Source organism: Quercus robur, chromosome 1 (genome assembly GCF_932294415.1).
Source record: "Quercus robur chromosome 1, dhQueRobu3.1, whole genome shotgun sequence".
NCBI lineage: Eukaryota > Viridiplantae > Streptophyta > Magnoliopsida > Fagales > Fagaceae > Quercus > Quercus robur.
This window is the reverse complement of record NC_065534.1, coordinates 3,987,770-4,014,280: the sequence shown is the minus strand read 5'-3', so window position 1 is coordinate 4,014,280 and position 26,511 is coordinate 3,987,770. Positions and strand designations below refer to the sequence as shown.

General features: G+C 36.0%; 1 protein-coding gene across 5 annotated transcripts in view; it reads left to right on the top strand.

Moving 5' to 3' along the window:
* Positions 1 to 2,572: 2,572 nt before the first annotated feature.
* Positions 2,573 to 26,511, top strand: part of LOC126716759 (zinc finger CCCH domain-containing protein 15) — a 32,922-nt gene continuing 8,983 nt past the window's right edge. The window contains exons 1-3 of one of the 5 annotated variants that reach the window (XM_050417758.1): positions 2,573 to 2,736; positions 2,922 to 3,658; positions 14,564 to 14,611. In XM_050417758.1, coding sequence (XP_050273715.1) covers positions 2,954 to 3,658; positions 14,564 to 14,611 — 753 coding nt within the window. In that variant the 5' untranslated portion in view covers positions 2,573 to 2,736; positions 2,922 to 2,953. Of the gene's footprint in view, positions 2,737 to 2,921; positions 3,659 to 5,138; positions 5,817 to 14,557; positions 15,120 to 26,511 lie in introns of those variants that run through there. The other 4 variants (XM_050417750.1, XM_050417773.1, XM_050417766.1 and 1 more) reach the window with 4 other exon arrangements.

Here is a 26,511-nt window from a genome sequence, read left to right as displayed (position 1 = left end):
CTAGCCCCTACAATACCAAATTATCCAAATCATGTTATGTAATAGAATAATATTATATTTTTATGTGCTATATTTAATTCTTTATAATGCAATAGGATAAAATTTAACAATCAAATAAAAAAAACTAAAAAAAAACTAAATCGCATTAACCTAGGATAAAATTTAACAATCAAATAGAACAAAAAAATTTTAAAAACAAAACTAAATTGCATTAACCTAAAGTAGAGTTTTAAAGAATATAAAACTTATCGACCTAAAATAGAGAAACAAGAAAAATAAAAAATAAAAAATCCACAAAAAAATTGAGAGAGAGAACATTTTTTTTTGGTGAGGAAAAACTATGCATAAAATGGAAGAGATAATGATGAATTTATAGTAAAAGGGTGTGAATAAGAAGAGACAAAAATAAAGGAAGATAAAGGGAAAGAGGAAGAATGATATTAATGTAAAGGATAGTAGGGAGATGAAAATGTAAGGAAGGGAGAAATGTTAGAGAAGTAGTGGGGAGATGAAAAGATAAGGGAGTGAGAAAGATTGGAGAAGTGTAAATATTAAAAAAATAAATGTTAAAAAAAATTATAGGAAAATTGAAAAGAAAAAAGATAATGACGTAGACACTGATTTGGCTTAATTAGAGTATAGTAATAATAAATGTTATACTTCAACTTTTAGATATATATAGATATAGATGAGTTTATACCTCAGACATAGGGACCTACTCACCTACCCATCGAGTTTAGTTTAAAGTAGAAAAATGATATGTTGGTAATTACAAATTACATTCTAATGCAAGGATGATTAACCAAATCCTCTTCCTTTCTAAATTCTCATATACGCTGGAAATCATACATTTTGCATGGACACTAGCTGGAAATTAGATGCTACAGCTACGTAAAATAAAAAGTTGTATGTAACATGACCAATTTCAATGAAAATGAAATAGAAACTAAACATGGTTCTTTATTATTCAGTACACAAGGAGACCAAATTATGTGCATGACTTAACAACCGTTACATTAGTGAGGAATTAAAGAAAGAAAAAAAAAAAGTGTTTGCTAGGGACATGGAATGTGAGCATCATGAGGTTATTATTCACCAAACAATTGATTATGGATTTGATAGGGGAGCTATTGGCCAAAGAGGTTGTTAAAGTTGTGATAAAGAAGCAAACTCTTCTCTGCAAAAAAAAACATGATGGCACTTTCTTCCTAAATACCATATGTCTTAATCCTCTTATGACTTTAAAATTTGAAACCCCAAAACCACCAATAAGCTTCTAAACTAAGCAACAATATAATCAAATGCCTATCTAACCGCCACGGGACCTATAGACAGCTTGAAAATTAATTAATTTTTATTTTATTTAATAAATATTAAGAAAATATATTTGAATAATATAATTGGGTACCTAATGTGTGTATAATTCTGGTCCTCTGGTACTAAAATATGACCCTTATTTTGTAGACTTATTGGTTTTGGCTTTGATTTAAGGAACTATATTTTATATTTTTTAGCTTATAAAATATTCAATTGAATAATATTAGGGACACAAAATTTTCATAAATCACTATCATGGATATCATAGAATCTACAGAGATCATTTTTTTTATTTTTGAAGATTAATCATTATATTCTAATTCCTACAGGTCTTTAATACTTCCAAGACTCAGTGTCTCTGTTTAATTTTATGACTTGTCACCTTATGTTTGAAAACGAAATATATTAATAGTCAGATATTCGAAAATGTTTAGATACTCTCGTTTGTTCAAAATAAATAAATAAATAGAATAGAATAGAATAGAAATAGTATAAGTTTTTAGAGAGAGTTTCTATCTTTAGCATCTGCTCTTAATTATTTCTCTTTATCATTATATCAAGACACTAATTAGTTTTTAATATAGGCTGGAATCTAATCTCAAGTTTTTTATTTGACCACAAAATTTTTTATCAATTGAGCTAATTGAAACCCACGTAAGTATATATACAAACAAAGTGAATTATAGATGTGAGTTTTAGTTAATTTAACTGGTAAAGTCTTTGATAGTTAAATAAGAAATTTGACATTTAATCCCTACTTATATAAAAAAATTGATAAGTATTTTGATTTGATGATAAATAGCTCATCAGATCCGGACGTCATAAGTTGAATATCTCTTAAAAAGAAAATAAGTCTGGCATTGCAAATTTGTAAAAGGGTATAATGTCATAATAAACTCAAAAAACTGAGGGTATCAATGTAATTTGAACTTTTTGAGTTGGATCTCCCGGGACGTGCGGTTTTTTTATGTTGCTGATGCATGTGAGTGAAATGAACTGGCGCTCTAACAACGTGAACTTGAACTTAGACTCTGTCTCTCAAGTACATCCCTCTCCGGTTACCTAATTCCAACCGTCTGATACAAAGTGTACATAATCCAATGGATGATAGCTAAACTCCTAACCTAAGTAAAATGACTGATCTGCCCCTGATACTATACGTAAACCAAACTTATAAGTCATAAACAAGACGAGGGTAGAAAGTGAAAAAAAAAAATGTAAAAACTGCACCATATATTGGTTCTGTTATAAGCATTTGTCTCAAAACGGTTTTTGTTGTCCATTTAGTTCCCTCTCACCAAAGCATGTTCCCTCTCTTTCCCTCCAAACCCTCTCTCTAGCTCATAAATCTCTCTCTCTCTCTCTCTCTTTAAAACCAGAAGAGAAAGAACCTCTGTTCTTCTTCGTTGCTTCTATCAGGTAAGCTTTTTTTCTCTAAGATTCAAGTTTAATCTCTTTTTCTTCATCGTTTTCGTCACTTTGATCTATATCTGAAGTTTCGATTTCAAAGAAATCATAATATTCTGTTATTTTTTTCAATTTTGTATAACAAAAGCTGTAAATATTCAAACGGAAATCATTTTCTCTGTGATTCTTATCAGCAGGAAAAGTAGTAGTTCAAGAACTGAAAAAAAAAATGCAAACCGACTCGTCGTCGAGCACCGTCACCGCGAACACCATGTCCGCCTCGCCATTCAAGTCGCAACTGTTCCATCCAAATGATGTCGTTTACAGCTCTCTCTACTCTCCTCCGACCTACTCATCCGACTCGCTGAATTCGGACTCAGTCTCCAACTCCAACCGCCTGTACCACTCTCGGACCGTACAGGAGCACCAGGAGAACGTGAACCGGAATTCTCTGTACCTCACTCGCCTCCGCGAGGCAACCGGAGAAGTCGAGGCTCTCCGCCAGGAGAACAGCCACCTCCACGTCGTCAACCGCGAGCTCAACAAGCAACTCAGCCTCCTCATCCACGCTTTGCTCCGCTCCTCCACCACCTCCAACGACTTCACCACTGCGGCGTCTTTTTCTGCTCTCGACGCCGCGTTCCGAAGGTTGAGAATCGGAGGAGGAATGAACGAAGGAAGCGATCACGATCACGATCAGATCCCCTGGGATGACGTGGCGGCGGTGCCAGATCTGATTGAGAGTCCGACGAGCGTGATCGAGAGCGGAAGGCTCCAGAACGCTGACGTGGAGCGTTTCTCGTTACCGAAGAGTATCTCCGTCAGGTCCAATGGTTACTTGAATAACAATCCCGCTCATCACCAACCAGCTGGTTCCACTCGCACGACTCGGACCGCGACTCGGCCCCGACCCGCGAGTCCACTCAACGTCACGGTAATTACGTAATTTAACGGTTTTTGCTTTTTATTCCTTTTTAATTACTTATTATTGCGAAATTGCCATTGCTTGCTTGATTTTTATTTTGTGTTTTTGAGTAAAGCTGAAGGACTCTGAAACTAGAAATTAATGTAACAGTTATTATGGGGAAAAAAAAAAATAGACCATGGATTGATTAGGTTTATAGGCTTGGATGCGTGACACGTGTACACAATGTTTTATTTTGATTAGTCTTTATAATCATCATAGTAATGATAGTTAAATCTACAGAATAATTGAAGTTCGTAAGGAAAGTGTAATGCAAGAAATGGAAGGGGATCATCATGAGAGTCCGAAAGGAGAGAAACACTTTTGGCTTTAAAGGCCACCAGCTCCATTGTCTAGTCTATAGACAAATGGAAGGCAAGGCACAAACAAATGTAGGACCCCACTTTTATTGAGTTATATTAAGGTGTGTTTGGATACTATTTATTTTGTTAAAATTAAAAAATTATTGTTGAAAGTATTGTATATAAAAATAAAAATTAGTTGAAATAATACAGTGAGACCAATGAATAGTATCAAAAAGTATAATGAGGTTATAAATAATAACAAAAATAAACTGAATAGTAAAATAATTTTAATTTTTAATCTTAATCCAAACGCACATTTAGTTGTTACTAAAATGTTGACTAAGGGGAATTGGCATTAATTTGGGATAAACAACCTTTTATTGATTTGGCAAAATTGGATAAAAGTAGTATATTTTAAGAAACTGCAAGTAAATGAATAAGCTAAATAAACTCAATAAATAAACCAAACTCACATTAGAAACATAAGAAAATTAGCCATATTCTAGTCAAATGATCACTTAGAAATGTAGTATTAAGGTTTTGACACTTGTGTATATAGGAATGGGATGCATAAATACGTAATGGGATGATTTTTAAAACCAAAATTATTTCTTGAAGACGCTTGGGCATCATTTGCATGTGCAGTATAGAAATATTTTTCTAATAGATACTCTCGCCTTGACAAACTAGAAGAGGCCAAAAGGATCAAGATGATGTGATCATCTACACATTGGAATATTTATTATTTTGCCTAATAATCAATGTCCATCTTACATGAGCATGGCTAGCTCTTACAAAACACATTGAATTTATTATTTTGTGTAACTACTATATATTTTACACAATGTCCATTTCACATAGGCATGCATGATCCAAACCTATGTGAGAATGGCGTTGAATACAATTATTATCCAGATACCAACTCGATGCAACATATATTGAGAAAACACCGGATATAAATAGGAGTGAGATTAGTTAAATAGTATAAATACCCATGCAGAAAGTCTCCAAGGACCCAAGATCAATTTTTTGTGCTTTTCTTACGTGAAAACTACAAGCATGCTAATTCTATCATTTCCTTTTATGCTGATTACAATGTTTAGAAAGTTATTCTGTATAAATATGATGATGAATTGATGATACAGCAAAAGGTGTATGTGCCTGGAGTGAAGAAAGAGGAGGAGCCACTTGAACTAGAAGTGTACAACCAAGGCATGTACAAGACGGAGCTATGCAACAAATGGCAAGAGACCGGAGAATGCCCTTACGGAGACAACTGCCAGTTTGCCCACGGTGTAGAGGAGCTCCGCCCAGTCCTCCGCCACCCACGCTACAAGACCGAAGTCTGCAGGATGGTCCTTACTGGTGTTGTCTGCCCCTATGGTCATCGATGCCACTTCCGCCACTCACTCACTGAACAAGAGAGAGCCATGGGTCCTCTTTTGCCCAGGGCAATAAAGCTCGAAAGGTAAATAGTATTATCACCCAAAAGCAATTGGTGGTTGACGAGAGAAACTATTCTTGATATTTGAGTATATTCAGATTTTTGTAAAGCCTCGATCGGATCACGACAATGGTACATAATACTCATTGATATAACCGGAATAAATAAAACTATGGACATACATAAGATAAGAAATACTTAGCGTCGTTAGCGTGGTGAAGTACAATTTGTTGAAGGCTTCTCTGGCCCAAAGGATGGATTTTAATTCGAAGATGGTTCTCATGTGCTTTTTTTTTTTCCTTACAATCGTTGTGCAATTAAAAATGACAAACTGAAACATCATACATATGTGGTTTTTTTTTTTTTTTTGGTCACCAAAGCAAGCAGAAAAGGAATCTCTTTGTACTGATGGTATTTGATTCTGGTGAGCTGAACTTTTTTTTACAAGGTTATCGTTCATTACTAGTTCTCATCGGAAATAGTCTCATGTGGTTACATACATTATTAAGTTATATGAACGAGTTTCTTAATGCATTTCTTCACTGCAAACATTGTTGACACAAACCTGCTTCATGATGCATTGTGTGCGCGCGCAGAGAGAGAGAGAGAGAGTTGGGCTATTTTGGGATGAGGTCAGGGTTCAAGTAATGAAGATATGAGAGAGAGAGAGAGAGAGAGAGAGAGAGAGAGAGAGTTGGGCTGTTTGGGATGAGGTCAGGGTTAAGTAATGAAGATATGAGTTTTGTGGGGAACGGTAAAGCCAGCAAATTATGGTACAGTAGTGATAGTGTTTTCAAAACACATGTTTTCTCTGGAGTGCGTATAACTCAGCATATGACAGTGTATATATCACAAAAGTCTATATCAATAATTAGCATTATGGTACTACCCCTATTCCAATAGAGTTATGTTTATTACAGTTTTCATAGTTTTACACAACCTAAAAAACAACTGAAATGGTCATGCATGATTTGAAGTCATAATTTTTAACTTAAAAATCATAACTTTAAATTACACTTTCAATTTTATTTGAATTGTGTAAAACTGTACAAAACTGTTTATGTGCTATAAGTATTTCTCATCTCATCAAGGTGAGACTTGCCGACTTGGGACTTGGGAGAGGGTGAGGCCTAGGGTGCCCAAGACATGCTTGCTCAGTGGGCCTGAATCATGTTTCTTCTCCCTTAGTGGGCCTAGATCTCTCTAGACTCTAGCTGAAGGGTAAGAAATCCTCTAAAGTTCACCTTGTTGCTGGACTTCTTTGTTTTTCTTTTTACCCATTTTTTGGTTATGACTTTTTGAATTTGGTTCCTCTAATTGTTTATATGACTAACATGACGTTGAGGCATGCCAGTTTTCAAGGTCAAATTGAATCTGTTGGAAAAATAAATTCCAATGTGTATGCGTGAATCAAATTAAATGAATTTCAAGCAATATAAAAAAAATATAATGAAAATAATCGAGCAAACATAGTGAAAACACAACACAATCCTCTAGTGTAAAGGAAAACACTACGGGACAATTCTGACAGATCAACTATATAAAATAGAGATTACAATATACTAATGGTTGTGCAAAATTTCAGTTAACAATAAAATTTGGTAATACAACAATAAATCTAGAGTAAATACAATCTATCTACAAAACACTGGGACCAGTAAAACCAACACAAAAGTAAAATCTTCCCTTTAAATATGTCAACTGTTTGTTGGTGTAGCACTGAATAATTTCTAAAATAAAATACCTCCAATTTATTTCCCTTCTGAGTAGCTTGAGGAAAAAAAAAAACTCTTTTTTTATCTGTCACTCACTCCTTCTATTGCTCCCTCCCGATATTTAGATAAAGTACAAAAGTTTAGCGCAAGCTTGCACTATGCATTTACCGTTTGTTGTGAGAAGTCAAGATGGTAAAAAAAAAAAATTAACTCTTTACCTTTTTAATATTTTAGCTTTTTACTACCATAACCGGTTTACAATTCACAAGAAACTTTGACTGATAATTGCATGCACTGCTCTTCGAACTCAATTCGGTTATTGAGATCTGGTTTGATTATTGATGGCCAAGATTAAGAGTTAAAAATTTTACTTTTAATCTTAACCCTAGATCAAAACGTTTACTTATTTTACAGTTTTTTCCTCTCACAATTGCATGATTATGGTGGACATAAACAGTGCATCAAGGTATATGAATGGTAAAAAAAGAGTGAATAGTAATTTTTCACATATTTAAAAATTATTTTGTTACAATGTTTTCAATTTTCAACAAAATAAGTTGTATCCAAACGGACCCTATGTATAGCTCGTGATCCAAATCTTCAATGACCCAACGAATCTCTATATTTCTTCATCATGCTTGTCTTATTTAGGAGCGTTTGGTAATGTTGTTCTAGTAATATTGTTTGTATTTTTTAGAAATATATATGGGTGAAAAAGTATGTGAAAATACGTGTAATATTGTTTAAACACTGAAAAACGTTGTTTAAAATCCCTTGCCAAACACCCCTTAACGTGTAAAAGACACGCTCAAATCAAAATCACATCACATATAAAGCTTCTAACTTTATTTACTGCTTCTAAGAGCATCCACACCAGCTCGTGGATATTCATCTAAAATACAAAAAGTGCTCCAATTTACACATTTTATCCCAAAAACCTTTCACATCAATTCTTGTAAAAATCTCTAAATATACATGATGATCTTGCAAATGAACAGTAACTGTGTATATATGCACGGTTACTGTTCACTGTGTAAATGATTTTTTAATTCTTTTTTCTCTCTCCTCTATCAAACTCCTTCTCCTCCCCAACATTTACAACAACCCAGCGCACCAAAATAACCACCCAACCCAGCACAGAGAATTAACCCAAAATCAACAGAAAAGCAATTAGAAAATCCAACTCAAAATCAAGACAAACCCACTGAAAACCCAACTCAAAATCAATCAAAACTCACCAGTAAACCCAACCCAAAAACAGCCCAACCCCACCGAAAACCCAGCCCAAACCATACTCTCAACGGAAAACTCACGTGAAATGGCCAATGAAACCGGATCTGTTGCCACTGCTGCCGTTCGATAGTCTTCCATTGCTGTCGCCGGATCTTCCATTGCTTTCGTCGGTTGGGGGTGGCAGGCGAAGGGTCATTAGTTGGGGGTGGGAGGCGAAGGGTCGGTGGTGGAGGAAGAGAGGGTGGGGCAAAGGAAAGAGGGAGGGCAAAAGCGAGCTGGATCGACGAACAGCTGGATCAGCGGAGGGCTGAGGCGGTGAGCTAGATCGGCGACGAGCTGGATCAGCGGCGACGACAGGTTGGGTGAGGCAGCTGTGAGGAAGAGAGTGAGGGAAAGAGAGGAACGTGTGAGAGAACTGATGTTGTGGGTGTTTATGAGAGAGAATGGGTATTAATAGATAATAATAAAAAACAATAAATAATATTATTTAATTAGAATAGAGGTGTAAAATAGATTAACTGATGTGGGTATTTTGGAAATGTGATAGTGTAAAATAGAAAAAGTAGGTTTTTAGTGTAAAATAGACAGAAATTTTTAGACGGACTGATGTGATTGCTCTAAGGTGTACACTGCCAGAACAACAGGAAATACAGAAAAGTTTGACTTCTGCGCATGCCTTGCTTATCAAGCAACCACAACACATGGAGCAAGTAAAGTGTTTCTCATTCTGAAAATGAAATGAGGAAAAGAGGTAAAATGGGAAGGGGAGATAGAGGTGGATGAAGTTTTTAGAGCTGGTTAGTTTGTCTTTTGCTTTTTTTGTCTTTCTTTTTGTTTATGTAATTTTTTTTTTTTTTTTTTTTTTTTTGGTGTTATTCTGACCAGACTTCTTTAAAGTATTTTTCGTTTGAGTAAGCTGAGATGTTTGAAAAGCCTCGGATCATGATAATAGTACATAATACTGATTGATATTGGAATTAAAAAAAAAATGGAAATACATATATATAAGTTGAGAATAATTAGCATCATACAGCCGAAGCTTGCTTGAGTGTAGAGTATAGACTGCAAGTCGTGGATCAGTCAAAACACAGAAGCTACAGCTTGTGTTATTATTAAGAGATTACACGTATGCGTTTGGCTCCCGTTTAAAAAGTCAGTTTATTTTACTATTCAACTTATTTTTGTTAATATTTATGGGCTTCACTGCACTTTTTAGTACTATTTATGAGTCTCACTATATTATTTTAACTAACTTTTACCTTTATCTACCATACTTTTAGCAAAAAATTTTCAATTCCAATAAAATAAGTGGATCCCAAACACTAACTAGATTGAGTAATTTAAATGGCACATGCAAGTGTTGTTATCTGATTTTTTTTTGGTAAATGAGTTGTAGACTTGTAGTTACATTATGTTTCTATATGAAAAAATAAACACTCAACTTTCTTAACTATATAACCAAGATCCATAACTTTGAGCATATTCAATAATATTCAACACTTTGCATTATTTGCAAGTTGGTTAATGGGATGGGGAATGAATAAAAATGTGTTTAAATACCTTATATGCGTCAAATAATTATTCAAGAGAAAAGTGTAATTTCATTGGTATTTTCATTTTAATATTGTCCATGACTAAAACATAGGGGTGTCAATGTTCGACCCAACCCGCAAACACGACACGAACCCGACACGGGTTTTTTCGGGTTAGGGTTGGACCTTAATGGGTTTGGGTCATAAACGAGTCAACTTGAAAACGACATGATAAGAAACGTGTCATAAGCGGGTCAACCCGTGTAACCCACAATAGACACGTTTGACACGCCAATTTATTTGTGTCAACTCGAAATGACCCACTTAACACAACCCGTTTAACTCGTATAACAAATAAATATTTATTTTATTTTAGATTTGTCAAATACCTTTTATATCCAACATATATTTTAAATTTAAAAAGAAAAGTGAGTAATTACAAAAATTTACAAGGGATATAATTGAAAATTGAAACTTTACAGACCCTAGAACTACTAATACTTTTTTTTTTTTTTGGCATAGAACTTGCACAAATGAAATTCGATGAGCTTGTAGAAGATGTTATGAATTTGGACATCAATAAAGAATCTATGGATGATAATCGTGGTCATAGTCAGGATTAGTCTACTGTTTGTTCAAATTCTTTTAATATTGATACTTAACATTTGGCGAGTTTCATGGATATTATATTTTTGTTGAACTATGTTATTTTATTTTTGTTAAACTTTGTTATTTTGAATTTGGGTTGAGGTGTATGCACTTCTTTTGGAGTGTAAAGAACTTATTTCTAGATGAATGTTATATTTTTGTTGAACTATATTATTTTGAATGTGGGTTGAAGACTTAGTGCCCGTTTGGATTGCCCGTTTCCTAGCGTCTGCGTTTTTTTCTGCGGTTTTCTCTTTTTTTTTTTTTTTTTTTTTTTTTGTTCAGCCCGCATTTGTTGACTTTTGCACAGTGAACAGTGCATTCGTGCACTGTTCACGGACCCACAAATTCCACTTTTCAGCAACTTTTTCATTAAAAATGGGTCCCACAGCACTATTCACACATTTAAAAATTATTTTGCTACAGTGTTTTCAGTTTTAGTTTTCAGTTTCAGCAAAAATAAGCTCAATCCAAACGGACCATTAAAGTGTATGCACTGCTTTTTGGGATGTAAAAAAAAATTATTTTTAGATGGATGTTATATTTAATATTATGTAGGTTGAAATGGGTTGTCTTACATTCGTGTCAATCCAACACGACTCGTTTATTAAGCATGTCAAATGGGTTAGGTCAGGTTAACCCGCCTTATTAACAGGTTGGGTTAGGGATGAAGGATCATGACACGATTATTAAATGGGTCGGGTTAGGGTTGAGCCATTTAGTCGAATACTCCTACCTCGACACGACACGAACCCGACACGCTAACCCAAATTGACACCCTACTAAAACAATGGCATAGTGTATGGTTCATCCATTTAATTAATGGGTCTCCAATTTAAATGAAGGTTTGTAAGGCTAGCTAAGAGCATTCATAGGATGCTACAAATTTAGTTTTTAGCACCTCAATAAGCTATTTTATATATTTTACCAATTCATTTTATAATATACCTAATATTCTATTTTTTTTACCACTTTATTTAAAATAATGTAAGCAACTCATTAAAATAATAAAAACAATCACCACAAAAACAACCACGGCCACAACCACCTCTACACTAGCCACAACCACTAGCATCCACAACCCACTATAGAAAAAAGAAAATAAAAGCCACAACCCATCACCACCAGCCATGACTACCACCACCATTATAGAGAATGAGAGATATAGATAAGAGGAGAGATAAGAGAGAGGGAGAAAGAAAAGAGAAAAGAGAGAGAGAGAGAGAGCCAGTGAAAAAAGAAAAAAGTGAGAGAAATTATCTTATTTGATAACAGAATAAAGAATTATTATTTGTTATAACTTGTGCACTACAATGGACGGCCATAGTTGGTCATCTACTATAACTCATTTGCTAAAAAAAATGTAAAATAATACCATCAATGTAACATGTTTTTTGTGGTGTGGGTTGTCCAAAAACAACGTTGGTGCTCGAAGTTCTAACAACGTGAACTTGAACTTAGACTCTGTCTCTCAAGTACATCCCTCTCCGGTTACCTAATTCCAACCGTCTGATACGAAGTGTACATAATCCAATGGCTGATAGCTAAACTCCTAACCTCAGTAAAATGACTGATCTGCCCCTGATACTATACGTAAACCAAAGTTATAAGCCATAAACAAGACGAGGGTAGAAAGTGAAAAAACAAATGTAAAAACTGCACCATAATATTTTTTGTTATAAGCATTTGTCTCAAAACGGTTTTTGTTGTCCATTTAGTTCCCTCTCACCAAAGCATGTTCCCTCTCTTTCCCTCCAAACCCTCTCTCTCATAAATCTCTCTCTCTCTCTAAAACCAGAAGAGAAAGAACCTCTCTGTTTTTCTTCGTTGCTTCTATCAGGTAAGCTTTTTTTCTCTAAAATTCAAGTTTAATCTCTTTTTCATCATCGTTTTCGTCACTTTGATCTATATCTGAAGTTTCGATTTCAAAGAAATTATAATATTCTGTTTTTTTTTTTTTTTTTTCAATTTTGTATAACGAAAGCTGTAAATATTCAAACGGAAATCATTTTCTCTGTGATTCTTATCAGCAGGAAAAATAGTAGTTCAAGAACTGAAAAAAAATGCAAACCGACTCGTCGTCGAGCACCGTCTCCGCGAACACCATGTCCGCCTCGCCATTCAAGTCGCAACTGTTCCATCCAAACGATGTCGTTTACAGCTCTCTCTACTCTCCTCCGACCTACTCATCCGACTCGCTGAGTTCGGACTCGGTCTCCTACTCCAACCGCCTGTACCACTCTCGGACCGTACAGGAGCACCAGGAGAACGTGAACCGGAATTCTCTGTACCTCACTCGCCTCCGCGAGGCAACCGGAGAAGTCGAGGCTCTCCGCCAGGAGAACAGCCACCTCCACGTCGTCAACCGCGAGCTCAACAAGCAACTCAGCCTCCTCATCCACGCTTTTCTCCGCTCCTCCGCCACCTCCAACGACTTCACCACTGCCGCGTCGTTTTCTGCTCTTGACGCCGCGTTTCGAAGGTTGAGAATCGGAGGATTTGGAGGAGGAATGAACGAAGGAAGCGATCACGATCACGATCAGATCCCCTGGGATGACGTGGCGGAGGTGCCAGATCTGATTGACAGTCCGACGAGCGTGATCGAGAGCGGAAGACTCCAGAACGCTGACGTGGAGCGCTTCTCGTTACCGAAGAGTATCTCCGTCAGGTCCACTGGTTACTTGAAGAACAATCCCGCTCATCATCAACCTGCTGGTTCCACTCGCACGACTCGGACCGTGACTCGGCCTTGACCCGCGAGTCCACTCAACGTCCCGGTAATTACCTAATTTAACGGTTTTTGCTTTTTAATTACTTATTATTGCGAAATAACCATTGCTTGCTTGATTTTTATTTTGTGTTTTTGAGTAAAGCTGAAGAACTCTGAAACTAGAAATTAATGTAACAGTTACTAGAAAAAAAAAAAAAAAAAGACCGTGGATTGATATTAGGTTTATAGGCTTGGATGCGTGACACGTGTACACAAGGTTTTATTTTGATTAGTCTTTATAATAATCTTAGTAATGATAGTTAAATCTACAGAATAATTGAAGTTCGTAAGGAAACTGTAATGCAAGAAATGGAAGGGGATCATCATGAGAGTCCGAATGGGGAAAAACACTTTTGGCTTTAAAGGCCACCAGCTCCATTGTCTAGAGTCTATAGACAACTGGAAGGCAAAGGCAAGATGTGATGTGAGGCACAAACAAATGTAGGACCCCACTTCCATTCATCTATACTTAATTGTTGCTAAAATGTTGACTACAGGAGGATTGGCATTAATTTAGGATAGACAACCTTTTATTGATTTGGCGAAATTGGACAAAAGCAGTATATTTTAAGAAACTGTCAGTAAACCAAACTCACATTAGAAACATAAGAAAATAGCCATCTTCTAGTAAAACGATCACTTAGAAATGTAGTATTAAGGTTTGACACTTGTATGTCTATGTAGGAATGGGATGCATATATACGTACTGGGATGATCTTTAAAACCAAAATAATTTCTTGAAGACGCTTGGGCATCATTTGTGCAGTATAGAAATATTTTTGTAATAGATACTCTCTCCTTGACAAACTAGAATAGGCTTAAAGGATCAAGATGATGTGATCATCTACACATTGGAATATTTATTATTTTGCCTAATAATCAATGTCCATCTTACATAAGCATGGCTCTTACAAAACACATTGAATTTATTATTTTGTGCAACTACTATTTTACACAATGTCCATTTCACATAGGCATGCATGATCCAAACGTATGTGAGAAGATACCAACTCAAAGTACCATATGTTGAGAAAACACCGGATATAAATAGGAGTGAGATTAGTTAAATAGCATATATACCCATGCAGAAAGTCTCCAAGGACCCAAGATCAATTTTTTGTGCTTTTCTTACCTGAAAACTACAAGCATGCTAATGCTATCATTTACTTTCATGCTGATTATAATGTTTAGAAAGTTATTCTGTATGAATATGATGATACAGCAAAAGGTGTATGTGCCTGGAGTGAAGAAAGAGGAGGAGCCACTTGAACTAGAAGTGTACAACCAAGGCATGTACAAGACGGAGCTATGCAACAGATGGCAAAAGACCGGAGAGTGCCCTTACGGAGATAACTGCCAGTTTGCCCACGGTGTAGAGGAGCTCCGCCCAGTCCTCCGCCACCCACGATACAAGACCGAAGTCTGCAGGATGGTCCTTACTGGTGTTGTCTGCCCCTATGGTCATCGATGCCACTTCCGCCACTCACTCACTGAACAAGAGAGAGCCATGGGTCCTCTTTTGCCCAGGGCAATAAAGCTCGAAAGGTAAATAGTATTATCACCCAAAAGCAATTGGTGGTTGACGAGAGAAACTATTCTTGATATTTGAGTATATTCAGATTTTTGTAAAGCCTCGATCGGATCACGACAATGGTACATAATACTCATTGATATAACCGGAATAAATAAAACTATGGACATACATAAGATAAGAAATACTTAGCGTCGTTAGCGTGGTGAAGTACAATTTGTTGGAGGCTTCTCTGGCCCAAAAGATGGATTTTAATTCGAAGATGGTTCTAATGTGCTTTTTTTTCCTTACAATCGCTGTGCAATTAAAAATGACATACTGAAACATCATACATATGTGGTTTTTTTTTTTTTTTTGTCACCAAAGCAAGCAGAAAAGGAATCTCTTTGTACTGATCGTATTTGATTCTGGTGGGCTGAACTTTTTTTTTACAAGATTATCGTTCATAACTAGTTCTCATCGGAAATAGCCTCATGTGGTTACATTGTTGACACAAACCTGCTTCATGATGCATTGTGCGTGCGCGCGCAGAGAGAGAGAGTTAGGCTGTTTTGGGATGAGGTCAGGGTTCAAGTAATGAAGATATGAGTCTCAGAGAGAGAGAGAGAGAGAGAGAGAGAGAGAGAGAGATGGGCTGTTTTGGATGAGGTCAGGGTTCAAGTAATGAAAATTTGAGTTTTGTGGGGAACAATAAAGCCGGCAAATTATGGTACAGTAGTGATAGTGTTTTCAAAACACGAACTCGTATAACTTAGCATATGACAGTGTATGAGGCTGTTTGTTAGTGTTATTTTATTATGGTTTAAACAACACAACATGTATTTTTATAACATTTTTTCACTCAAACATATTTTAACAACACTTAAACAATATTTTTAGAACAATATTATCAAACAGACCTTATATCACACAAAGTTTATAACAATATTTAGCATTATGATACTACCACTATTCCAATAGAGTTATATTTATTACACACAAACTAGTTTACGTAGTTTTACACAACCTAAATAACAACTAAAACCATGATTTGAAATCATAATTTTTAACTTAAAAATCATAACTTTAAATTACATTTTCAATTTTTTGTGGATTGTGTGTAAATATGTGTAAAACATTTTATGTATTTCTCATCTTAACAAGGTGAGACTTGCTGACCTGGGACTTGGGAGAGGGTGAGGCCTAGGGTGCCCAAGACATGCTTGCTTAGTGGGCCTGAATCATGATTCTTCTCCCTTAATGGACCTAGATCTCTCTAGCCGAAGGGTAAGGAATCCTCTAAAGCTCACCTTGTTGCTGTACTTCTTTGTTTTTCTTTTTGCCCATTTCTTGGTTATGACTCTTTGAATTTGGTTCCCCTAATTGTTTATATGACTAACATGACGTTGAGGCATGCCAGTTTTCAAGGTCAAATTGAATCTGTTGGGAAAATAAATTCCACAGTGTATATGTGTGAATTAAATTAAATGAATTTCAAGTAATAACAAAAAAATATAATGAAAATAATCAAACAAAACATAGTGAAAACACAACGCAATCCTTTAGTCTAAAAGGAAACACCACGGACAATTCTAACAAATAAACTATATAAAATAGAGATTACAATATACTAATGTTTGGTAATACAACAATAAATCGGGAGTAAATACAATCTATCTACAAAACACTGGGACCAGTAAAACCAACACAATAACAAAATCTTCCCTTTAAATAAGTCAACTGTTTGTTACTGTAGCATTGAAGAATTTCTACAATAAAATACCTCCAATTTATTTCCCTTCTAAGTAGCTTGAGCCAAAAAAAAAACTCTTTTTTTGTCTGTCACTCACGCCATTGCTATTGCACTAAGCATTTACCGTTTGTTGTGAGAAGTAAAAGTCAACATGGTAAAAAAAAAAAAATTAACTCTTTACCTTTTTAATATTTTAGCTTTTTACTATCATTACCGTTTTACAATTCACAAGAAACTTTGACTGATAATTGCATACACTGCTCTTCGAACTCTATTCGGTTATTGAGATCTGGTTTGATTATTGATGGCCAAGATTAAGAGTTAAAAAGTCTACTTTTAATCTTAACCCTAGATCAAAACGTTTACTTATTTTACAATTTTTTCCTCTCACAATTGCATGACTATATATAGCTCGTGATCCGAATCCTCAGTTACCCAACGAATCTCTATATTTCTTCATCGTGCTCGTCTTCTTTAGCATGTAAAGGACACGCTCAAATCAAAATCACATCTCATATAAAGCTTCTGACTTTATTTATTGCTTCAAAGGTGTACACTGCCACAACAACGGGAAATACAGAAAAGTTTGACTTCTGCGCTGGCCTTGCTTATCAAGCAACCACAACACATGGAGCAAGTAAAGTGTTTCTCATTCTGTAAATGAAATGAGGAAAGGAGGTAAATGGGAAAGGGAGATAGAGGTAGATGAAGTTTTTGGAGCTGGGTAGTTTGTCTTTTGTTTTTTGTCTTTCTTTTTGTTTATGTAATTTTTTTTTTTTTTTTTTTTTGTGTGTTATTCTGACCAGAATTCTTTAAAGCATTTTTCGTTTGAGTAAGCCGAGATGTTTGTAAAGCCTCAGATCATGATAATATTACATAATACTGATCGATATTGGAATAAAAAAAAAATGGAAATACATATAACCTAAGAATAATGCGCATCATACAGCCGAAGCTTGCATGAGTGTAGAGTATAGACTGCAAGTCGTGGATCAGCCAAAACGCAGAAGCTACAGCTTGTGTTATTACTAAGAGATTACACGTATGAATTTGGCTCCAGTTTAAAATTGGTTTATTTTACTATTCAACTTATTTTTGCTAATATTCATAGGTACCACTGTAATTTTTGGTACTATTAATGAGTCTCACTGTACTATTTTAACTAACTTTTACATACCGTATTCTCAGCAAAAAAATTTCAGTTTCAACAAAATAAGCGGATCCCAAATACAAGCTAGATTGTGTAATTTAAGTGGCACATGCAAGTGTTATTATCTGATTTTTTATTTTTTTTGGTAAATGAGTTGTAGACTTGTAGTTACATTATGTTTCTATATGAAAAAAGAAACACTCAACTTTCTTAACTATATAACCAAGATCCATAACTTTGGGCATATTCAGTAATATTCAACACTTCGCATTATTTGCAAGTTGGTTAATGGGATGGGAATGAATAAAAATAGGTTTAAATACCTCATATGTGTCAAACAATTATTCAAGAGAAAAAGTGTAATTTCATTGGCATTTTCATTTTAATATTGTTCAAGACTAGAATGGCATATTTTATGGTTCATCCATTTAATTAATGAGTCTCCAATTTAAATGAAGGTTTGTAAAGCTAGCTAAGAGCATTCATAGGATGCTACAAATTTAGTTTTTAGCACCTCAACATTTTATTTATTTTACCAACTCATTTTATAATACACCTAATATTCTATTTTTTTACCACTTTATTTTAAATAATATAAATAACTCATTAAAATAATAAAAAACAATCAACACAAAAACAGCCACAACCACAGCCACCTCTACACTAGCCACAACCCACCATAGAAAAAATAAAATAAAACCCACAACCCATCACCACCAGCCACGGCTACCACCACCACCATCATAGAGAATGAGAGATAGATATAAGAGGAGAGATAAGAGAGAGGGAGAAAGAAAAAAGAAAAGAGAGGAAAAAGTGAGAGAGAAATTATCTTATTTGATAATAGAATAAAGAATTATTATTTGTTATAATTTGTGAACTACAGTGGACTGCCATAATTGGCCATTTACTGTAACTCATTTGCCAAAAAAAAATTAAAATTAAAAATAACACCATCAATGTAGCATGTTTTTTGTGGTATGGGTTGTTAAAAATAGTTTTTTTTAGCAAATTAAAAGCATCACTGCTCTAATAGAGTAGAGTACTGCAATCCTAACCGGAACATTGTATGGAAGACTAAGAGTCATGTCATATGATATGCTCAAGAACCAAGTAACATTCATGACATTAAGTAGGATGGAGGAAAAATAGTACCACTCAAGAGTGTAGAGGTCATTTTTTTAGTTTCATAGTCATAAGGTAGTTGCTCATTTGTTCCTTAATGCTCATTTCATGGCCGTATTGAATGAAAGATGTTTTGATTTTTCTTTTCGATTGAGCGTGGCTAGTTCTAAATAGGGGATGGGCCTTATGGTTCAAATTTCTCCAGTTCACATAGCACTGATGGCAGGGCTTAATTTTACCAATTTCTCTACTTCACGAATTGGACCTACGGCCCATAATACGTTTACAAAGATATTCCATGCAACCATGGGAAAACAAGGGACTTGCTCGTGGGACGACATTGTTGGGTTCGGCAACCACCATCGTGTACGTAGATGAGAGAAACAAAAAGATAATAAGCATCCGAATGATGAAAACCCTGATGGAAGTCTTGGCATCCATTTTGGCTATGGAGAGGAACAAATGAAGATTTGTGGGTTTGCAAGGCCTTAAACTTGAGAATAATTTTTGATGTTCAATAGGCTGAAACTCGACTAATATATATAGAAAAATCTACACTAATCCTTGTGTGAGAACTCGTCCTCAAGCATTGATTCCTCAGCAAGTACTATGGTCCACGACTGAAACTTACCCTTTAGCCTTTGAGAGAGCAGGGCCGGCTCAAGGCCTAGGCCTAAGGCCCCACCAAAAAACAAAAATTTCCTTGGTAAGTGATTGTGGTATGCAAATTCTTAACAAAAGTTATTCTAATCTTGGGAAGTTCTTAACAAAAGTTATTGTAATTTCTTTATAAAAATTTGCATACCACAATCACTTAACTAGGTAATTTCTTTGTAAAAATTTGCTCACACAAGGATTAGTGTAGATTTTTCTATATATATTAGTCGAGTTTCAGTCTGTTGAACATCAAAAATTATTCTCAAGTTTAAGGCCTTGCAAACCCACAAATCTTCATTTGTTCCCCTCCATAGCCAAAATGGATGCCAAGACTTCCATCAGGGTTTTCATCATTCGTATGCTTATTGTCTTTTTGTTTCTCTCATCTACGTACACGATGGTGGTTGCCGAACCCAACAATGTCATCCCACGAGTGAGTAAGCCCCTTGTTTTCCCATGGTTGCATGCAATATCTTTGTAAACGTTTTATATTCATGCACAGTTAGGTTTTATATTCATGCAATATCTTTGTTATGTTTGCAGAGAAAAACAGTATCCTGCGAGGAAATATTGTCCAAATGAAAATTAGTGGGAAACCCGGGCCAAAACCTTCCGCGCCTGACCACACAGGCTAGGTTGTCAAATCTGCAACAAAAGTTGATTTGTATCATTCAATCGAATGAAGAAAATAAAATTGTGACATTAATGGTCTATAGATTGTCTTTTTCTATGAACAGTACTTGTAATATAGGATGGAAATAATGGAAATCAATAAGCTAGTCCAAGAGTGTCCTGTGTTTTAGTCCATATTGACACATGGAAAGCGGGTAAAAATTACTACGTAATGTGAAACTAATGTGGAAATCTCCTTTAACAAGTTATTCAGTAATAAAAAGTTTAGTGCATAACAGAAGGGTTATAAACTTATAAATATTTGAGGTTAAGATTTGACTACATTTCCTCACTCATGAATTTCCATTGCTCATATTTGAAATTCATTTTACTTTTCTTCATTTTCATTTCTTCATTTTCATTGGATATGGGTTCATACATGATATTCCATTTGCCTTCTCTCTCTCTCTCTCTCTCTCTCCTTTTCATTAGATATGGGGGAAGTGTTCATACTTGAATTCATTTTTCTTGTTTTGAGGATCTCCTTTCACCAATGAGAGAGCATATGTTTGGTACATTGAACGAGAATTGCAACATGAATAATAATCTTTATTATTAGAAATAAAATATGTCGTAATTGAAAGACTAAGGGCACGGTTGGTAGACTGTAATAAGCACTGTAATGTAACAATTATTCCTATGGTTTAGCTATTCAATAGTTTGGTTATGTTTTTATTACAGGGAATAGTCATTCCTTATGAATAAGAATTCTTTAAAATGAGGAATAATTATTCCTCTCTAAAAGGGTTGTAATAACTATTCCTTAGTAGATATAATAATTTCTAACATTAATATATTTCCAAATAAATAAACTTTCCATATCCACCTAACAATTATGGAAATAAAAAATCATCAAAAAATAACTCATCTCTCTAAAATTTAAAATATATTGTTTTCTAGGAAATATAATTATAAGAATGAGATATTTCCTAAAATAGATCATAAGTTTTATTCTAATGTTATAACTCACAACGAAACTAATGAATAGGTTTAGTTATTCTATTACAATACATTTTATTCCTGATAATAAAGATTACTATTCCTGTTGTAATCCATGTTCAGTGTACCAAACGTACCCTAAATATACACATATATTGGGTTTTATATATATATATATATATATAATTTTATAACTGTTATGTGCATATGAAAAGCTTGTATATTTGAAAATATATTAATTTTAAAAATTATTATCCCTACTAAGGAATAACTATTACCCACTGCATGAACCAAAGAAATATGACACAAAAGGAAAATGCTTAGAAACATTTTTACAAACTTGTTTGGGGTGGTGAGAAGAAATGCTAGGAACACCCAACACTTTTGTCCCAATTTGTCACTTTTATCGCTCACAATTTGACATGTAGCGAGTTATGGTAAAAATTATGCAATTTTTTTTTTTTTTTTTTTTTGATAAGGCAATTTTATGTTGTCCTAACATTACTTGGGTGGTGAGTAAAAAGTGTTGCCCTTTAATATGGTTGACACAAATATATAGTGTTTTTTATATAGTGACATGATACTTATTCTTTTCATAATTACGATGAATCTCACTAATTAAATTCATAATAAAACTAATCATAAATACGAGAGAAATGAGCATTATTGAAATTACCTTATAATTTTTCTAATTTTTACTTTACTAGGTTTTATGTTAAATGTGTGAAAATTACCTAAAAGCTAGTAATTTACTTTTTAAAAAAAACTAGTTCTATTCAAAGTTTTATTTTATTTTATTTTATTTTTTTTAAAGTTTGAGAAATAAAGCTAAAGACAAGACAGGAAGCCTGGGACGAAATGGGTAATTAGCCATAATTTCCCAACCATTTAGTTAGTAGTTCTAGTTACCAAACTATACTATTTACTAGCATCTCGAGTTTTTTAGACTCGATTTTGGCCTATAAATCAAGCATCAAACCCTCGATTTCTATGCTCTAATTACTTCCGATGTGGCATTTTTTCCACGTGGCGACTTCATGGAAATCGAGTCTCTAAGACTCGATTTCTAACCCTTATAAATAAAAACAAATCAAAGAGGAACACCAGAACATCAGAGAAAAAAAAAAACCAAAAACAGAAAGAGAGATCGAGATCGGAATGGGTGGCTTCAGATCAGCTTCAGACCACCGTGCGTGACCCAGGCAGACCCAGGCCCGGTGACCCATGCCGCACGAGCCCAAGCCGTGCACGCGACCCAGGCAGCACGAGCCCAGGCCGTGCACGACCCAGGTAGCGCGGCCTGGGCTCGAGCTACCTGGGTCGCGTGTTGCCTGGGCTCGCGCGGCATGGGTCGCCGGGCCTAGGTTGCACGCGGCCTGGGTCTGCGCGCGAGCCAGCTCTTTCTCTCCCTCTGATCTGAGTCTTTCGCTGCCTCTAAGCTCTTTGTCTCCCTCTAATCTGAGTCTTTGGGTTTGGGATTGGGATTGATGTGTTTGAGATTTCTTAAATTTGTTTTTGGGCAATTCGGCTTGTCCATGAGACTTAAAATTTTTTTGGGTTAGAAATCAAGTCTTAGAGACTCGATTTCCAGGTAGGTGCCACGTGGAAAAAAAATCCACATCGGATGTGATCAATCCATAAAAATCGAGTCCCAAAAACTCGATTTAGAAGCCCAAAATCAAGATGGTAAAAAAAAAAAAAATTAACTCTTTACTTTTTAAATATTTTAGCTTTTTATTGTCATAATCGTTTTACAATTCACAAGAAACTTTGACTGATAATTGCATGCACTGCTCTTCGAACTCAATTCGATTATTGAGATCTGGTTTGATTATTGATGGCCAAGATTAAGAGTTAAAAAATTTACTTTTAATCTTAACCCTAGATCAAAACGTTTACTTATTTTACAGCTTTTTCTTATCACAATTGCATGACTATATATAGCTCATGATTCGAAATATGTGTGGGTGAAAAAGTGTGTGAAAATACGTATAATGTTGTTTAAACATTGAAAAACGTTGTTTAAAATCCCTTGCCAAACACCCCTTAACGTGTAAAAGACACGCTCAAATCAAAATCACATCTCATATAAAGCTTCTGACTTTATTTACTGCTTCAAAGGTGTACATTGCCACAACAACAGGAAATACAGAAAAGTTTGACTTCTGTGCATGCCTTGCTTATCAAGCAACCACAACACATGAGCAAGTAAAGTGTTTCTCATTTTGAAAATGAAATGAGGAAAAGAGGTAAAATGGGAAGGGAAGATAGAGGTGGATGAAGTTTTTGGAGCTAGGTAGTTTATCTTTCTTTTTGTTTATGTAATTTTTTTTCTTTTTTTGGTGTTATTTTGACCAGACTTCTTTAAAGTATTTTTTGTTTGAGTAAGCTGAGATGTTTGTAAAGACTCGGATCATGATAATAGTACATGACAAGGATATTTTTAGACCTACAAAGCTGACGACATGACGAGACTGACGAATACATTTTCATGGACGGATGGATCCAGAGGAAGTGAACCTTAGTTAGGCGAACCTCAATATGGATGGACCCAAGAAAGGGGACAGACCCCAGGCGGATGAACCCAATAGAGAAGGACACACGGTACTCACATGGCTCCCACATGGCTGGAAGTGCTCATTGATAAGAGAAGTTTTGCAGCGCTGGTAAATTCATCCATGTTAGGCAAAGGCGATGACCCTAACAAAGTCGTCAGTCTCAGCAACACGACCATAGCACGAGTGACGACAGAATAAGAACTTCGCACCATGCTCAACCTTAATCAAGAGAGTCCTATAAGAAAAGAACTTCGCAAAATACGCGACTTAGAGAGGATCTCTCCTACAAGGAAACATCCTCTTAACCAAGGCACGAATGTCAACCCTACACTACTATAGAAACCCCGAGACCCTCACAAATCAAAGTACACATAATTTACCCTAACTCTGGCACTCTAGAGTTGTGAAAAATTCTCTAACTTAACCTTCGAAAGGTATTTGACCGGTACCACATTGGTACTCTCTATAAGATCTTCTTCTTTTTCTGTGTTGTGCAGATTTGGTATCGAGTACATGAAGACCGTGCGACTCACTAATAATTTTTCAGCATCATCACTACATAATACTGATTGATATTGGAATTAAAAAAAAATGGAAATACATACATATATATATATATATATATATATGTAGGGCCAGGGAGCTTATGATCCGGCCCACGCTCTATCCGGGCTCAGGGCCCGCGCCGAGGAGGTAGTGTGCTGAGGACGATTGATCAAAGGCCGAGGGGTTAAGGGGAACAGCCGAGGACGATTCTATTCTCGGCACTCCAGGACTTCGATGAGAAAAGCGAAGTCTTACTGAAGGCTATCCCCAAACCGCCCCCTGAAGGGGATGTGAGTGGAGTAGGGCCCACGTGGAGGTACGGTGCAAAATTGGTTCAAGGAAAATACGTCCCTTCCGCATTAAATGCACCTGCCAGCATCCTGATCATGTTAATGAGAAAAGACGCTTGGACGGTGTAATTTCGATCATCGAAACTAACAGAAAGTAAGAGGGGACAGCTGATGGGACGGGTACAGAAGTAAGCACCTGCCTGACCAACAAGTGGAGGGCTAAGATCAACCAAGAAGGACTATATAATGTAAAAGTTAGTGCACCAAGAAGAGGGGGGGGGGGGAAATGGCCAAAAACCAGAGCCTCCCAACCCGCCTCCAGGAGAAAGACTCCTAGGGCGAAAACGACTTGATCATGTATGAACACCACGAGAAACCCACCGTCTGGTGACTAAGGCCTAGCTTTTCAAACCCACGCTCTACAAATGATATTGTTTGGGCCTTTTTACGTGCGAACCCAACACTGTTACGGTTCGTTACGAATCGTGTCCTCACAATTGGTGCCGTCTGTGGGAAAGGCTTGTGTGTTGGCATAGGTGGTAGGTCGAGAGAGTTCCCTTGTCATTTCTAACAGTCGGTTATAGAGTTCTAGCGTAAAGTTCCATTAGGGGCTATGATTCTTGACTAGGGGCTACGCTTTGTAGCGTCAATCGCATCGATGGTTCTAGGGGCTTGGCCAAGGAGCTAATCCCCCTAAAACAAAGGCCCCCTACCAAAAACTGAGTTTTGGACAGAACCAAGGTATTGCATGGTCCTCGGACTCAAACCTATGGGGAAACCAACTACTTAGATGAGAAAACTGAGTTTTGGACAGAACCAAGGTATTGCATGATCCTCGGACTCAAACCTATGGGGAAACCAACTACTTAGATGAGAAAAGTGAGTTTTGGACAGAACCAAGGTATTGCATGGTCCTCGGACTCAAACTTATGGGGAAACCAACTACTTAGATGAGAAAACTGAGTTTTGGACAGAACCAAGGTATTGCATGGTCCTCGGACTCAAACCTATGGAGAAACCAACTACTTGGAAGAAAAACTGAGTTTTGGACAAAACCAAGGTATTGCATGGTCCTCGGACTCAAACCTATGGGGAAACCAACTACTTGGAAGAAAAACTGAGTTTTGGACAGAACTAAGGTATTGCATGGTCCTCAGACTCAAACCTATGGGGAAACCAACTACTTGGAAGAAAAACTGAGTTTTGGACAGAACCAAGGTAGTGCATGGTCCTCGGACTCAAACCAATGGGGAAACCAACTACTTGGAAGAAAAACTGAGTTTTGGACAGAACTAAGGTATTGCATGGTCCTCGGACTCAAACCTATGGGGAAACCAACTACTTGGAAGAAAAACAGAGTTTTGGACAGAATTAAGGTATTGCATGGTCCTCGGACTCAAACCTATGGGAAAACCAACTACTTATCAAAATCGAGTTTTGGACAGAACCAAGGTATTGCTTCGTCCTCGGACTCAAACCTATGGGGAAACCAACTACTTTAAAGAAACCTAGGCACAAAGCAGGACTTAGCGACTACACGTGACATCTAAAATGATGCCTATATCTTCGTTGAATGAGGGTTAGAAATGAGTCCAAGGCTCTGCGGGTGCAGGTAAGCTAGGGTTTTGAAACATGATGTTAAATGTATCACATGCACAAATATTCATATGTGTTAAGATAAATTAGTTCGGAATTCATAAACAATAATAGGTATCGACAAGGGCAACTAACAAGTAACCAAAAGGAAAAATGAAGAAAAAAATTTCATATATACATGTTCAACAGGTTCAAACTACTAATAGATTACAAGGTTTTCAAAATGAAAAAGAAACAAGCTAATCGTTAAACTAAAAACAAATACGGAGTCTAGCCAGGGTTTCTATTTCTTTAGTTTTGCGTCAGCCACGTTCTGGGAAGGCGGAACGGAATCAGCTTTAATGCCCTGAAGGACAGTCCCTTCTGGGGAAGGCTGAACA